The sequence below is a fragment of the Ranitomeya variabilis genome, chromosome 3, assembly GCF_051348905.1.
Source record: "Ranitomeya variabilis isolate aRanVar5 chromosome 3, aRanVar5.hap1, whole genome shotgun sequence".
In the NCBI taxonomy this organism is placed as follows: domain Eukaryota; kingdom Metazoa; phylum Chordata; class Amphibia; order Anura; family Dendrobatidae; genus Ranitomeya; species Ranitomeya variabilis.
In genome coordinates this window covers 27807408-27820695 of record NC_135234.1, presented here as the reverse complement: position 1 = coordinate 27820695, position 13288 = coordinate 27807408, and the positions used below count along the sequence as shown (strand labels likewise).

The window sequence follows — 13288 nt, the reverse complement described above, 5'->3', positions numbered from 1 at the left end:
GGATCACCGTATGGGGTCCTTCAAATCTCGGCTGGAGACAATCTCTGCGCACAAACTTTTTCACATACACCAGGTCTCCTGGCACAAAGGGATGGTGTCCAGGAACCTTGTCTGGGTCTGGAAAAGAACTGAAAACGGTTAAATGCACTTTGGCAAGGTGTCCATGTAAGGCCTGCACATAGCTAGTCAAGTCCTGGTACTTGAGCTGCAACTGTTATGGAAAGAAACATTCAAGATTGGGGCTCCTGCCAAACAGAATCTCATACAGTGACAGTCCTGTCTTCCTGTTTGGGGTATATCTTACTGAAAACAAAACTAGAGGAAGGCATTCTGTCCGTAGTTTACCAGTCTCTGCCATTGCCTTCTGGATTTTAAGCTTAAGAGTTCCATTTAGTCTCTCCACTTTTCCACTGCTCTGCGGATGGAGTATGCAATGCTTGACTTACCCCCAGTGCTGCCATTACCTCTGACATGATCTCTCCAGTAAAATGGGAACCCTGATCGCTTTCAATGACTTCAGGAACTCCATACCTGCATATGATCTCAGCCATCAGTTTCTTCGCCGTTGTCTTAGCCGTAGCTTTGGCAACTGGGTAGGCTTCTGGCCAACCTGAAAATAAATCAATGCAGACCAACACATACTCATACGTCCCTACCCTGGGTAACTGAATATAATCAATCTGCAGTCTCTGGAATTGGTTAAAGGGCCGGGGAGTGTGTTTGGATGGGGTTTTCACTGTCCTACCCTGATTATGTGTGGCACATATCATGCAGCTCTGTACCTGCCTTTCTGCGCAGGTGGAAAACCCGGGGGTAATCCATTGTTTCTGTAGGGTGTCACACATGGCCGTCTTCGAGTGGTGCACATTCCCGTGCAGAACCTGTGCCATCATTGGGTACAGTACCTGTGGCAGGCAGACCTTTTCACCCCTCCCCCATAGTCCAGTGACGGTATCAGAGCAAGCCCCTATCTTTTGCCACCTATTTTTCTCCTCCTTACTTGCCTGTTCTTGTAACCGGGCTAAGATGTCTTTCAACACAAGTGGGGATGGTGGGGTGTCTAGGTGATGTACTCTAGAGGCCACAGGAGTGCTTGCTGCTTTGCGTTACCCTTTTTGTCCGTCCATCAGTGCCTTTAGTATGTGCCTTTACCTTTTATGATGCCTGTTTGGGTGGGAAGCTGTAGTGCATTCATAAGTTGCTGGACTGCCTCAGCATATTTAAAGGGGTGGCCATTTGCTGTCAGGAAAGCCCTGGCTCTCCAGATAGGCCCATAACCGTGTATAATGCCAAAAGCATACCTGGAATCAGTGTAGATATTTACAGTCTTACCTTCTGCTAGTTTGCTTGTGCAGACATATGAGCTGGCATTAACTCTGCCTTGATTACCTCATGTTCTGAGACCACAGCATATCCGGTACAGAAGCGTCCTTGGTCATCTGGGTGACGGGATCCATCTACAAAAAGCTCAAAATCAGCATTAGAATGGGCACACTAGAGACCAGCCGTTTCCTTAGACATCAATTCTAGACAATCATGTGGTTTGGAAACCTAATCTTGTTCCTCTGGATCCATTTTAGAAAGAAAAAGAGTCCTTTTTCATATCACCTACTCCTCCCCCCTTTGGATCCATAGGAACTAGGAGAAGAGTAGCGGGGTTCAGGACAGTGCACCTTTTCAAAGTCACATTAGTAGGCATGAGAATAGCACACCAAAGTCGCAGCTGTCCAGCCATGGACATGTGGCTAGATTATACTTGGTTAGGGATACTATATACATCGTGTGGGGTATGGACCATCAGTGGGTAATTTGATTGAGTCCATGAGGGTTTTAACAGCTTCAGCATTCTTCACTGGAGTCCCGGCGGTGGTAATAAACCCTCGATTGGCCCATAGGGCTCCTAAATCATGAGCAATACCAAATGCATACTGTGAGTCCGTGTATATATTAGCCCGCCTGTCTTTGGCCAGAACACATGCAGTAGACAGAGCCTGAAGTTCTGCTTCTTGCGCTGACAGCGAGGGAGGGAGTGCAGCTCCATGCACTACAGTATCTTCCGTAGTAACAGCGTATCCGGTGTGGAATCTGCCAAAATCATCAGCATATCTTGAACCGTCTTTCAGGGCATTGTAGAAAGGTTGCATTATACGGGATGCGTCCGGTATCCACTGACAACAATAAGTACATAGTCCAAGAAAACGCTGGAGTTCAGTCTCATCTTTTGGTAAAGGAAGGGAGCTGACGGCTATTTTTCTTTCTTTTGTGAGGTGTCTGGCACCCTGAAGGAGACAGTGACCCAAAAATATCACTTGACCAAGGCAGAACCGAAATTTCGAGGCCGAAACCCGACAGTTCAGATCTGCCAGATACTTGAGAAAACTAACAGTGGCAACAATGGTTTCCTGCTCTGTCCGTTCACACAACAAAAGATTATCCACATACTGAAGCAGCGTGACATAGGGGTGATCTAACTGCCAGGGTAAAAGACACCCGCCCATATTTTTTGCAAACTGATTGGGACTTCTTTTTTTTGGGCCCCCTGTGGCATAACTGTCCGCGTCAATTGTCATCCCTGATAAGTGAATGTAAACAGAACTGGCAATCTGGGTGTAATGGAATGCTGAAGAAGACATTGGCAAGATCGATAACTATAAACCAAGCAGCATCCTGAGATATCTGGGACAAAAGAGTATGTGGATTAGGCACCGGAGTTTCTAGAACAGTAACTGCATTAACTGCCCGTAGACCTTGTACCAACCGGTACACAGGGGGTTGGCCGGGTGGGGTCTTTTTCTTAACGGGAAACAAGGGTGTGTTACATGGGGAAACACAGGGTATCAGGGCACCATTATCGAATAACATTTGTATTTGCCCCTTGAGACACTGCTCCTGATCATGTTTCAAAAAGTATTGATGGACTTTAGAAAAAGGGGCACCAGGTTTGAGAAACACTTTTACTGGTTCTACAGGCATTATTGGGGGAGAATCTGGGTCTATCAGGACCATCATAACTGTGGGAAGGGCATGTAGGATACAGATCTCATTATATTCATCTGCATAGGGGTTATATAACGCAAGGACCATCTGACCATCATCTTGGAATTGTATTCTGGAGCGGAACTGTGATAATAAATCTGCCCCCAGTAAATTTACCGGACATGAGGGAGAGATTACGAACTGAGCAGTAACTTCAGGGATAGGTCCCACAGGGTTAGGTTTTATAAGAGTATATTTATTGGGTCTGTCATCTACTCTAATTAAAACAAGCTCTTGATCTGAGAATTGACATGGGGCTGGGGAGGGACCTTATCATCAAGCAGGGAGACCCCCTGTTCCAGATCATCATTTTTAATTGTTTGTCTTTCTGACACATTATTCTCAAACGCTTTCTCAATACCTTCCTGCACCACAAAACATCCAGACTTTATCATAGTAGTAGACAACTTTCCTTTTTCAATGTAACGGTAACAAAAACAACTAGAATTCACTTTCTCTGTTGATCCTCAATTTGCTATATATCAACCACTCAACTTACTTTTACCAGTCTTTCAATCACTTACAAATTTCCTTCTAAAACTAGACACTAGATTTCACCTTCAATTTTCCAGATTATAATATTTCTTTGTACTTCAAAACAATATTGTCACCTTAAACAGAACACAAATCTACCAGCGCGTAATCTACACCAAAAAAATACAGAGAAACCTTGGAATGCAGCCACATTCTGGTAAGGAGGGGGCAGTAACAGGAGAGGATCACAGCATTCCTCTACACAGAGAAAGGAGACAAGCAATAGCGCAGCTACGCGACCCCTCCCATCGGATATTTCAAAGACAAACACAAACGAAATACAATAGTTCTTAGACTTAATTAATTTCTACAAAATCTTCATCGCACAATTCACATACCAGATTGAGAATATTTTCCCTGCATTCCTGACAGATTTCTTTTCCCTTCTTTGGGCTAACAATATCAAATTTTTATCACACAATTCAAAGTCTTCTTTTCCTTCCACAAAAACGGATTCTCCTTTAGAGCTAAATATCCTTCTTAGTTGTGCATAATACCGACGGCCTTACGGTTTTATTCCACTGGGTCTCTCTCTGTCCCCCGCTGGGACAACCCAAAAACGCGGTACTCAGTGAAAGGAGGAGGGCGTCTTAGACTTAACCCTCCGGACACCCCTGGAAATATTTAAATCAATATATTCCTGAGTTACGCATCCTACCCAATCTTCGATCACCTCACCGCGCCTGATTCTAACAGTGATCAGGAATTCAGGATATTTTGACTATAAAGAGAATTACATCACTGGTCAATCCGGGGTGTCCGTCCCTTATGAGGTACGGTTCGAGCACTGGGCTTCCAACGGAACTACACCTCTATATGATTCCACCCAAAAATCATCCCACCTCCGGGGACAAACCTCAGATCCTCTTTGCAGCAACAAACACAGGAAAACCACACCAAACGGTCAGTCTGGACAGTATAACTGCCAACCTACCGTGGTTGTGGGGGATGATCAGTCCCAATTTTCCAGTGCCTGCGTCCAGTCCGAGGGTCCTTTGTCTTGTTGTCCACCGGGGGGCAGAGGCGTTCCTGCTTAGAGCCCCACGTTCAAGGGCGCCAACTGTTGAGGGAGGATTTAAATTGATCCTTCACGGTTAACCCAGTGATTTCCAAATTAATATACAAGGTGTTGCCGGCAACTGAAAATGACCAGACGGAGACGTGTGTCTCTGTATGGGGGATCGAGCTGATCTCTGGCCCCCGTTTATTTTGCATATGAGTTTTCATTGTCACAGAAATTATACTTCAACCAATCAGCATAAGAACACGCTCACAGTTCTTAACCTATAAGAATGCAGGAAAAACTTAACCCATGAGGATACAGGAAAAATGGAAACTACAGATATGGTCATGTCTTTTTGGCACAGTATGTGTTTTTCTAACAGATGCCTCAGTCTTGTATAGTGATACACCAACGAATTTCTTATCTGGCTCGAGACAGAAGACTCAAGGTCTTTATACCAATTATGAACAATAGCCTAGTTGCATACCAGGCTTGTGAACAAGATAAAGTTACTTCATGGCAGCTGTAACCTTTTACCTAATTAAATAACAGAATTTATCTTTAAGCAACAAGAAAATGGAGTCAAAAACACAAAAATGGAGAATCTAGCACAAAATGGAGAACCTTTCATAATTTGTTCCTTCACAGGAGATCCATAAGTATCATCTTCCCCCTAGGTGGTAATGAATATAAGAAAATGGGATACTATTATCTTTAGGCCATTTTTCAGCTTTTTATTCTATTTTATCTCATTTTTAGCTCAGGATGTAATGGCTGGATCAGATCATGGGATTAGTTCAGAGCTTATCAGCCTTAAAGTGGTCTCTCCTGAAGTTCCTGACCTGACTCTCATCGATCTCCCCGGAATTGCTCGAGTCGCTGTAGGGGACCAACCCAAAGATATTGGGAAAAAGGTTTGATTTTACCTATAATAATTGTGCGGAATACCTATTGCATAGTTTTTGGTTTGTCCAAATTACTAACACGACAGTCACACACAGATCCTGACCAAACCAGAAGTTGTTTTTGTATTAAAAGCTGAATTTGCAAAATTTTTGAAAATTGGTATAAGTTAAAGATTGTTTGAACTATCTTGGTCAAATCATCATCTTATCCTAATGGATGTTGTGTAGTGACCTCAAATGGCCATTACAATTATCCTTGGAAATTTCTAGAGACCCATACTTCAAAATATAAAAAGAAATCTGACTGATTCCTCATTTGGATTTCAATGACAACTTATATTTTCAGATCAAAGACCTCATCAAGAAGTATATTGTTAGGCAAAAAACCATCTGTTTGGTTGTGGTGCCCTGTAATGTTGATATTGCAACAACTGAAGCCCTTGAGATGGCACGAGAGGTGGACCCAAGTGGAGAAAGAACTTTAGGTGAGTTTCTTATCATAGAATAGGGTAAATTATATGCAAAAATGTATTTATTAGATTTTACAAAGATAACTGGGTGGACCTCTTCTGAAATGAGTATACTCTTGGCATCATTAAGTTTTCTATGGGTGGTTGGAACTCTTTGCACTCAAGCATTAGAGAATACGAAGCAAATCAACCATGAGGCACCCATCATTGGATTTTAAAATGGTTGGGCATGAAGAATGGCAAGAAATAATCCATTTTGGCTGAATGGTGGTGATGCGGAGGAGAAACCAGCTCCAGGAAGGAGATCAAAATAGATTTTTGCTCTTGAACTCTATTGGTCAAGCTCTTCTACACTCCACCTATCAAGGACAGCTAAATTCCAAGATGTCTATAGATTATAGTGGCATGTACACATGTTGTGGTTAGACCAAGGACCCTAATTTTTTTTCTTTTTGTAACTGCAGGAATCTTAACTAAGCCTGACTTAATTGACAAGGGAACAGAGGAAAATGTCATCAATGTAATAAATAATGAGGTCATCTACCTAAAGAAAGGCTACATGATAGTGAAATGTCGGGGGCAGCAAGAAATCCAGGACAAGCTGTCACTGAAAGATGCCATTGAGAAGGAGAAAGACTTTTTTAAAGACCATAAGATTTTCTGGTAAGACATTAACCAAGAGGGTAAATTACTAGGGATCGGTGAATGTGCTCGGTCATACTCGGACATAACTCGAGTTTCTGGGTGCTTGAATATGCTCATTAATTGGTGAGCATTGGGTGGTGCTCGAATTAAAACTTGAATAAGCATGTGGGGATTACGCATGACTGTAATGCCGTAGCCATCTTGCTTGTGTTCATTACTATGAATGGCTGGCCGTATAACAACATTAGGGGTTATAAAAGGACATGCGCTGTCCGGCTCGGCACACTGACGCCATTGCACACTTTGTGTTGGAGGGAGGGTCCTTGTCTATGCCTGTGTGTTCACAGTATAAAAAAATCAGAGGCCTGTAGTGTTGATACTGGTGCTGAAGCTGAGCCATCATACTAACAGCCCTTCTAATCATTTGTATCACACACAATCTGCATTTAGTCTAGGGAGGGAGAGAGAGTCGCAGGAGCAGGGAGAGTGACAGAATCTAGTGAGTAGACAGGGACTAGGGCTGTGCAGTCCTTTGCAAAATATAAAGCTGCTGCACTTTTTTTTGTGAGAAAAGATTGAATATGTTGTGTAATCCATCAAGTATTATGTGTTTAGTGGTACACTTTGGTGTTTTTTTCGGGATTAAATTTCTCACCCATAGAGTTTTCCATATTCTGTGGTACAATTTTGTGATCTCTAACACTCCAACACAGTGTAAAAAATGTTGCTGGCTAAATTTATCACCCATACAGTATTTCGTGGTCTGGGGTACATTACTATGATATGTATCACTCCGAAAAAAGTAAAAAAATGTATCTGGATTAAATTAGTCATCCATAGAGTATAACATGTTCTGGGGTACATTTTGTTGGTATATAACCCTAAAAAAAATTAATCAAAAATATATCGGTATTATATTGTTCATCAATGGAGTTTTACACATTTTTGTGTAGGTTTCAGTGGTATCTAACTCTCCAAAAAATATGTTCAACAATTTATCGGTATTATATGGCTCATCCATTGAGTAATAAGTCTTCTTGAGTGCATTTCGGTGGTATCTAACCTTCAAAACATTTGTTCAATTTTTTTCGGCTTTATATTGCTAATCCATAGAGTGTTACATGTTCTTGGGTACATTTCGGTGATATATATTACACTATAAAAAAGCAGTGAGAAATTTGTCCGGATTCAATTACTGATCCATACAGTATTATGTGCTTTCTGTTACAATTCAGTGTTATATATATATATATATATATATATATATATATATATATATATATATATATATATATATATATATATATATATATATATATATATATATATATATATATATATCTAATATATAAAGCTGAATGTGTGTATGTGTGTGTGTGTATGTATGTATGTATGTCCGGGATTGGCATCTGAACCGTTGCAGCTACAGCCACAAAATTTTGCACAGTCACACGTCTGGACCCCGAGAGCGTCATAGGCTATGATGTGAGGTGAAATTTTAACCCCGCGCTTTCCAATTCACCAAACAATTTTGCCCCTAACTACATAATGGGGAAAAAATGAAAGGAAAAGTGTTGAGGCAAATTAACAGCTGCCAGATGTGAACAAGGGGGACTGAAAGAATGAGAGCGATGGCGCCAAAGAGTATATACTGTACAGTTGCTAAGGTGGGGCCCCGACATGGGATAATCACACCACCACGGGGATATGAACACACACACAAAATGCACCACACACTACCACGTGCTCGAACACATATACCACCCTCAGCGCACATTTCACCACACATACACCAACCTCGCCACATAAAAGTCGAAACACAAAAGTCGCCGCTCAAAACTCGCCACGCGCAAAACTCTCCACATGCAAAACTCGCCACACGTGCAAAACTCACCTCATGGAAAACTCGCCACACGCAAAACTTGCACACGCGGAAAAATTGCCACATGCACAAAAGTTGCAACACATGCAAAAGTTGCCTCACGCAAAACTTGCACATACTCAAAAGGCACCACACATAAAACTCGCCACGCGCAAAACTCGCCATGCGCAAAACTTGCTGCACACAACTTGCTACACTAACCTGTCACATGCAACTCGACACACAAAAACTTGCTACACGCATGTCGCCACACAAAACTCATCTCACAAAAGTCACTACGTGCATGTCGCCACACGCAACTCAACACACACAACTTGACACACGAAACTCGCCCTAAAACACACACAAGTCTGGTATTGTCCTTCAAAAATTCAAAAATCAAAATCTGATTAATAAGCAGACAAACTACAAGAGCAACAAATGTACCATATAGGAATCCGGCAGCTGTCAGTCACATGACCTGTCTATTATGTGTATATGTGAGCTAATATATACTGCCAGGGGGTGGGCTTACTGTTGGCTGGGGATTTATCAGGCTGCCAATTTAGCTTACAAGTACTGAGGTAAAAATACTGACCGAATAACGTGTGAACGAGGTCTAATACAGGAGGAGATGACACACAGATATATACTATATACAGGAGGAGAAGACACAGGTATATACTATTTACAGGGGAGATGACACACAGGTATATACTATATACAGGTGGAGATGACACAGATATATACTATATACAGGAGAGATGACACACAGGTATATACTATATAGAGGAGATGACATACAGGTACATACACAGCAGGAGATGACATACAGGTATATACTATATACAGGAGGAGATGACACACAGGTATATACTATATACAGGAGCAGATTACCTACAGGTATATAGTATATACAGGAGGAGATGACATACAGGTATATGCTATGTATAGGAGGAGATGACATACAGGTATATACTATATACAGGAGATGACACACAGATATATACTATATATAGGTGAGATGACACACAGGTATATACTATATACAGGAGGAGATTACATACAGGTATATACTATATATAGGAGGAGATGACATACAGGTATATACTATATACAGGGGACATGACACACAGCAGGTATATACTATATACAGGGGAGATGACATACAGGTATATACTATATACAGGAGATGACATACAGGTGTATACTATATATAAGGGAGATGACAAACATGTATATACTGAGGTGAAAATGAGAGGTGTGAGGTGAAAATGAAAAGGTGTGAGTGCAAAATGAGAGGAGTGAGGGAAAATAGTGGAGTGATCGGAAAATGACAGATGTGAGGTCGAAATGACAAGTGTTAGGGGGGAATGAGAGGAGTGAGGAGGAAAATAAGATGAGTGAGGGGGAAAATGAGAGATGTGAGGGGGAAAATGAAAGATGTGATGGGGAAAATGAGAGGCGTGATGGGAAAATAAGAGAAGTGAGGTGCTATAACTAACCACAGATATTTACTATGCCCAGGCAACGCCGGGCTCTTCAGCTAGTATATATATATATATATATATATATATATATATATATATATATATATATAAACCTTGAAAAACTTTTTATTGATTCACGGATTCATCCATACATGGTTTTTGTTACATTTTGCTGGTATGTCAAACTCAATTACCCTTCCAAAACTTTGTACAGATTCAAGGATTCATCCACACTCTGTAACATGGTTATTGTTACATTTCACTGTGTGATATATGTGATGCAGTAACCCCTGTAACAGGTAGGGGGCGCTGCATGGTCTCCCCGGGATGTGCACGGAGTTGTATTGAGGCCGTGAGAATTGACCTGCAGTGATGTCAGGATCACGTGACCAGCCCATGTGATCCATTACTGTGGGTGTGGTTACAGGTACATAACGTGACCAGGGTGTGGGTCACATGTTCCTGTGTGGTTCCAGTGTTTGGACCTGAAGGGTCCAAGTGCAAAATCCCTGAGGGAGTTCCTGAGGGCTCGGTGTGTTCCTGTGTTGGAAGCCTGAGAGGAGGCTTCCTGGAAAGCACCTGCTGGCGTGGGAGGTCCTAGTAGGAGGACCGGATCCCGGAGCAGTGCACAGTGGAACTGGGGAAGCTACAATCCTTCAGTGGCTCTGGACTGACTAGTGTGTGCCGGCCAGGCAAGTTGGTGATCCCTGTAAGGCAGCTTACCCGGAGGTGCGGACTGGCAAGGAGTCAGCAGGTGGAGCCGGAGCTCCCGTCAGGTACCGTACAGGCCGGTAGTGCTTGTGAGTTCTATGAACTGTGTGGTCTCCCTTGGGAGCTGGTTAAGGGAGTACCAGCGTGTTTAGAGACGACAACCCGGAGTCACTTGTGCTGTCTGTGACTTGGGACGTTGGTGAAGTGTACGGCGTACGGACACCCTGGTAACTGGGCGAAGTGAGAGGCCCAGCACGTTAGTGTCCGTGAGGCAAAGCCGTACACTGAAGTGTTTGAAGATGCAAGTTAATATCACCAGTTGGTACCTGTTGTGTTCCATGTTATGAACTGTGCGTAACCCGGTTTATGACGCTTAATAAACCGCATGGACTGCTTTGTTTTATAAACCCGTGCCCGTGTGCTTGAATATCGCGGCCAAGTGAGTGTCCCCCAACACTCTCAGTAAGAGAAACCTTACAACTGGTATATAAAGCTCTAAAAAAAAGCTTACAAAATTTTTATGGATTCAGTGATTCATGCATACTGTTTAATGTGCTTTGTTTAAAACCTCAGTGGGTTAACATTTTTAAAAACCGCTTGGCCTGGTATAGTTCACAAATGATCTTTAGTCAACAAATTGACTATTGTCATATATACTGTAGAACCTGCTTTGTGTGGAATTTAGTTGTTTTGAAATAAAAAGCAAAATTGTCCTGCTACAGGTGTAAACTTTGTTAATATTTTACTGAGGCTGTCCAGTTGTTGCCTTCAAGAGTGTATAGATGACCCTGCTTGTAATTTTTGGAAGTATTTGCACTCTCCAAAACTTTTAGGAGTGTAGGAGTAGCACAACTATACTTTTCTCACAATATTTGAATGACACAGTACCGTTGGTGCCTTCAAGGGTGTATGGATGACCCTGCTTGTAATTTTTGGCAGGCTTTGCACTTAATGCATAGCCTTTATGTGTCTAGGAGTACCACTACATGACAATTTGAACACAATGTGTATGAGGCCCTCCTTTATGTCTAATACAGAGTATATCTGAGTCCCTCTTACATCACATTTTGTCAGTACTTGCTTCCTTATAATATGATAATAGTTTTATTTTTATAGCGCCAACATTTTGCTCTTTACAAATAAGTGGTGACATATGCAAACAATAAATACCATACAAGGTAGAACGGTTTAGATCATTACATTAGGGGTGAGGGTCCTACTCGCAAGCTTACAATCTACAAGGAAATAGGGAAAACACAATAAGTGAAAAGTGCTTGTTATTTCACATCCAGCAATTCTAATAAATAGGGCTTTTCATATAAAGCTGCATGATCTAGTCATCGGCCAGTGTGTTTAAGTTCAAATATCAAGTGCATGGAGACAGATGAATAGGAGGGAGTAGATTCTGAATAATCTTTAGAATGAGAGAGCAGTGGAGAGTTAAGTTAGTGAGTTGAGGTTATAGGCTTGTTTAAACATATGTGGTTTTAAAGCACACGTGAAAATGTGGTGGCTGGGTATCAGTTGGATCGTCTGGGGTAGTGCATTCCAGAGACAGGAGAAGTCTTAGAGACAGAGGTGCGAGGTTCAGATTTTGGAGGATGTTAGTCTTAGGTCAGTTTGAGAATGGAAGGAACGTGTAGGGCGATAGACAGAGATGAGGGAGGAGATATAGGGTGGTGCAGAACTGTGGAGAGCTTTGTGGGTGAGAGATAGGAGTTTATATTGTATTCTGTAGCGAATGGGTAACCAGTGCAATGACTGACACAGGGTAGAGTCACCAGTGTAGGGGCTGGACAGAAATACGACCCTGGCTGCTGCATTCAGGACTGATTGAAGAGGAGAAAGTTTGATTAGAGGGAGACCAATCAGAAGAGAGTTGGAGTAGTCCAGACAGGAATGAATAAGAGAGACAGTAAAGGTTACGTGCACACATCGCAGAATTGCCGTGGAAATTTCTGTGGCAATTCTGCAACTCCTGCCGCGGGTATATCGCATGCGGAATTGGCATGCATACTCCTGCTAAAAACTAGCGTTTTGCAAGCATAATTAGCTTGCAGAATGCTAGCGTTTTCCAAGCGATCTGTAGCATCGCTTGGAAAACTGATTGACAGGTTGGTCACACTTGTCAAACATAGTGTTTGACAAGTGTGACCAACTTTTTACTATTGATGCTGCCTATGCAGCATCAATAGTAAAAGATATAATGTTAAAAATAATAATAAAAAAAAATGGTTATTCTCACCTTCCGAAGGCAGCCGATCTCCTCAGCGGCTTCTGTTCCTATAGATGCTTTGTGCGCAGGACCTGCGATGACGTCACGGTTACGTGACCACGACGTCATCGCAGGTCCTTCACACAAAGCATCTATAGGAATGGAAGCGGCCGCGTGCACCGCTGAGAGACGGGAAGACTCCGGGGCCATCAGAAGGTGAGTATATCACTATTTTTTATTTTAATTCTTTTTTTTTAACAATTATATGGTGCCTAGTCTGTGGAGGAGAGTCTCCTCTCTTCCACCCTGGGTACCAACCGCACATGATCTGCTTGCTTCCCGCATGGTGGGCACAGCCCCGTGCGGGAAGTAAGCAGATCAATGCATTCCTAGGTGTTTAATGAACATGCTGCATTTT

The 13288-nt window shown here is 42.3% G+C and overlaps 1 protein-coding gene across 1 annotated transcript in view; it reads left to right on the top strand.

Moving 5' to 3' along the window:
* LOC143815044 (interferon-induced GTP-binding protein Mx-like) overlaps window positions 1–13288 on the top strand; it is a 57666-nt gene that overhangs the window by 21855 nt on the left and 22523 nt on the right. Inside the window, exons 4-6 of the mRNA XM_077293854.1 lie at window positions 5333–5487; window positions 5825–5963; window positions 6413–6611. Of these exons, the coding sequence (XP_077149969.1) occupies window positions 5333–5487; window positions 5825–5963; window positions 6413–6611 (493 nt within the window). The remainder of the gene's footprint in view (window positions 1–5332; window positions 5488–5824; window positions 5964–6412; window positions 6612–13288) is intronic.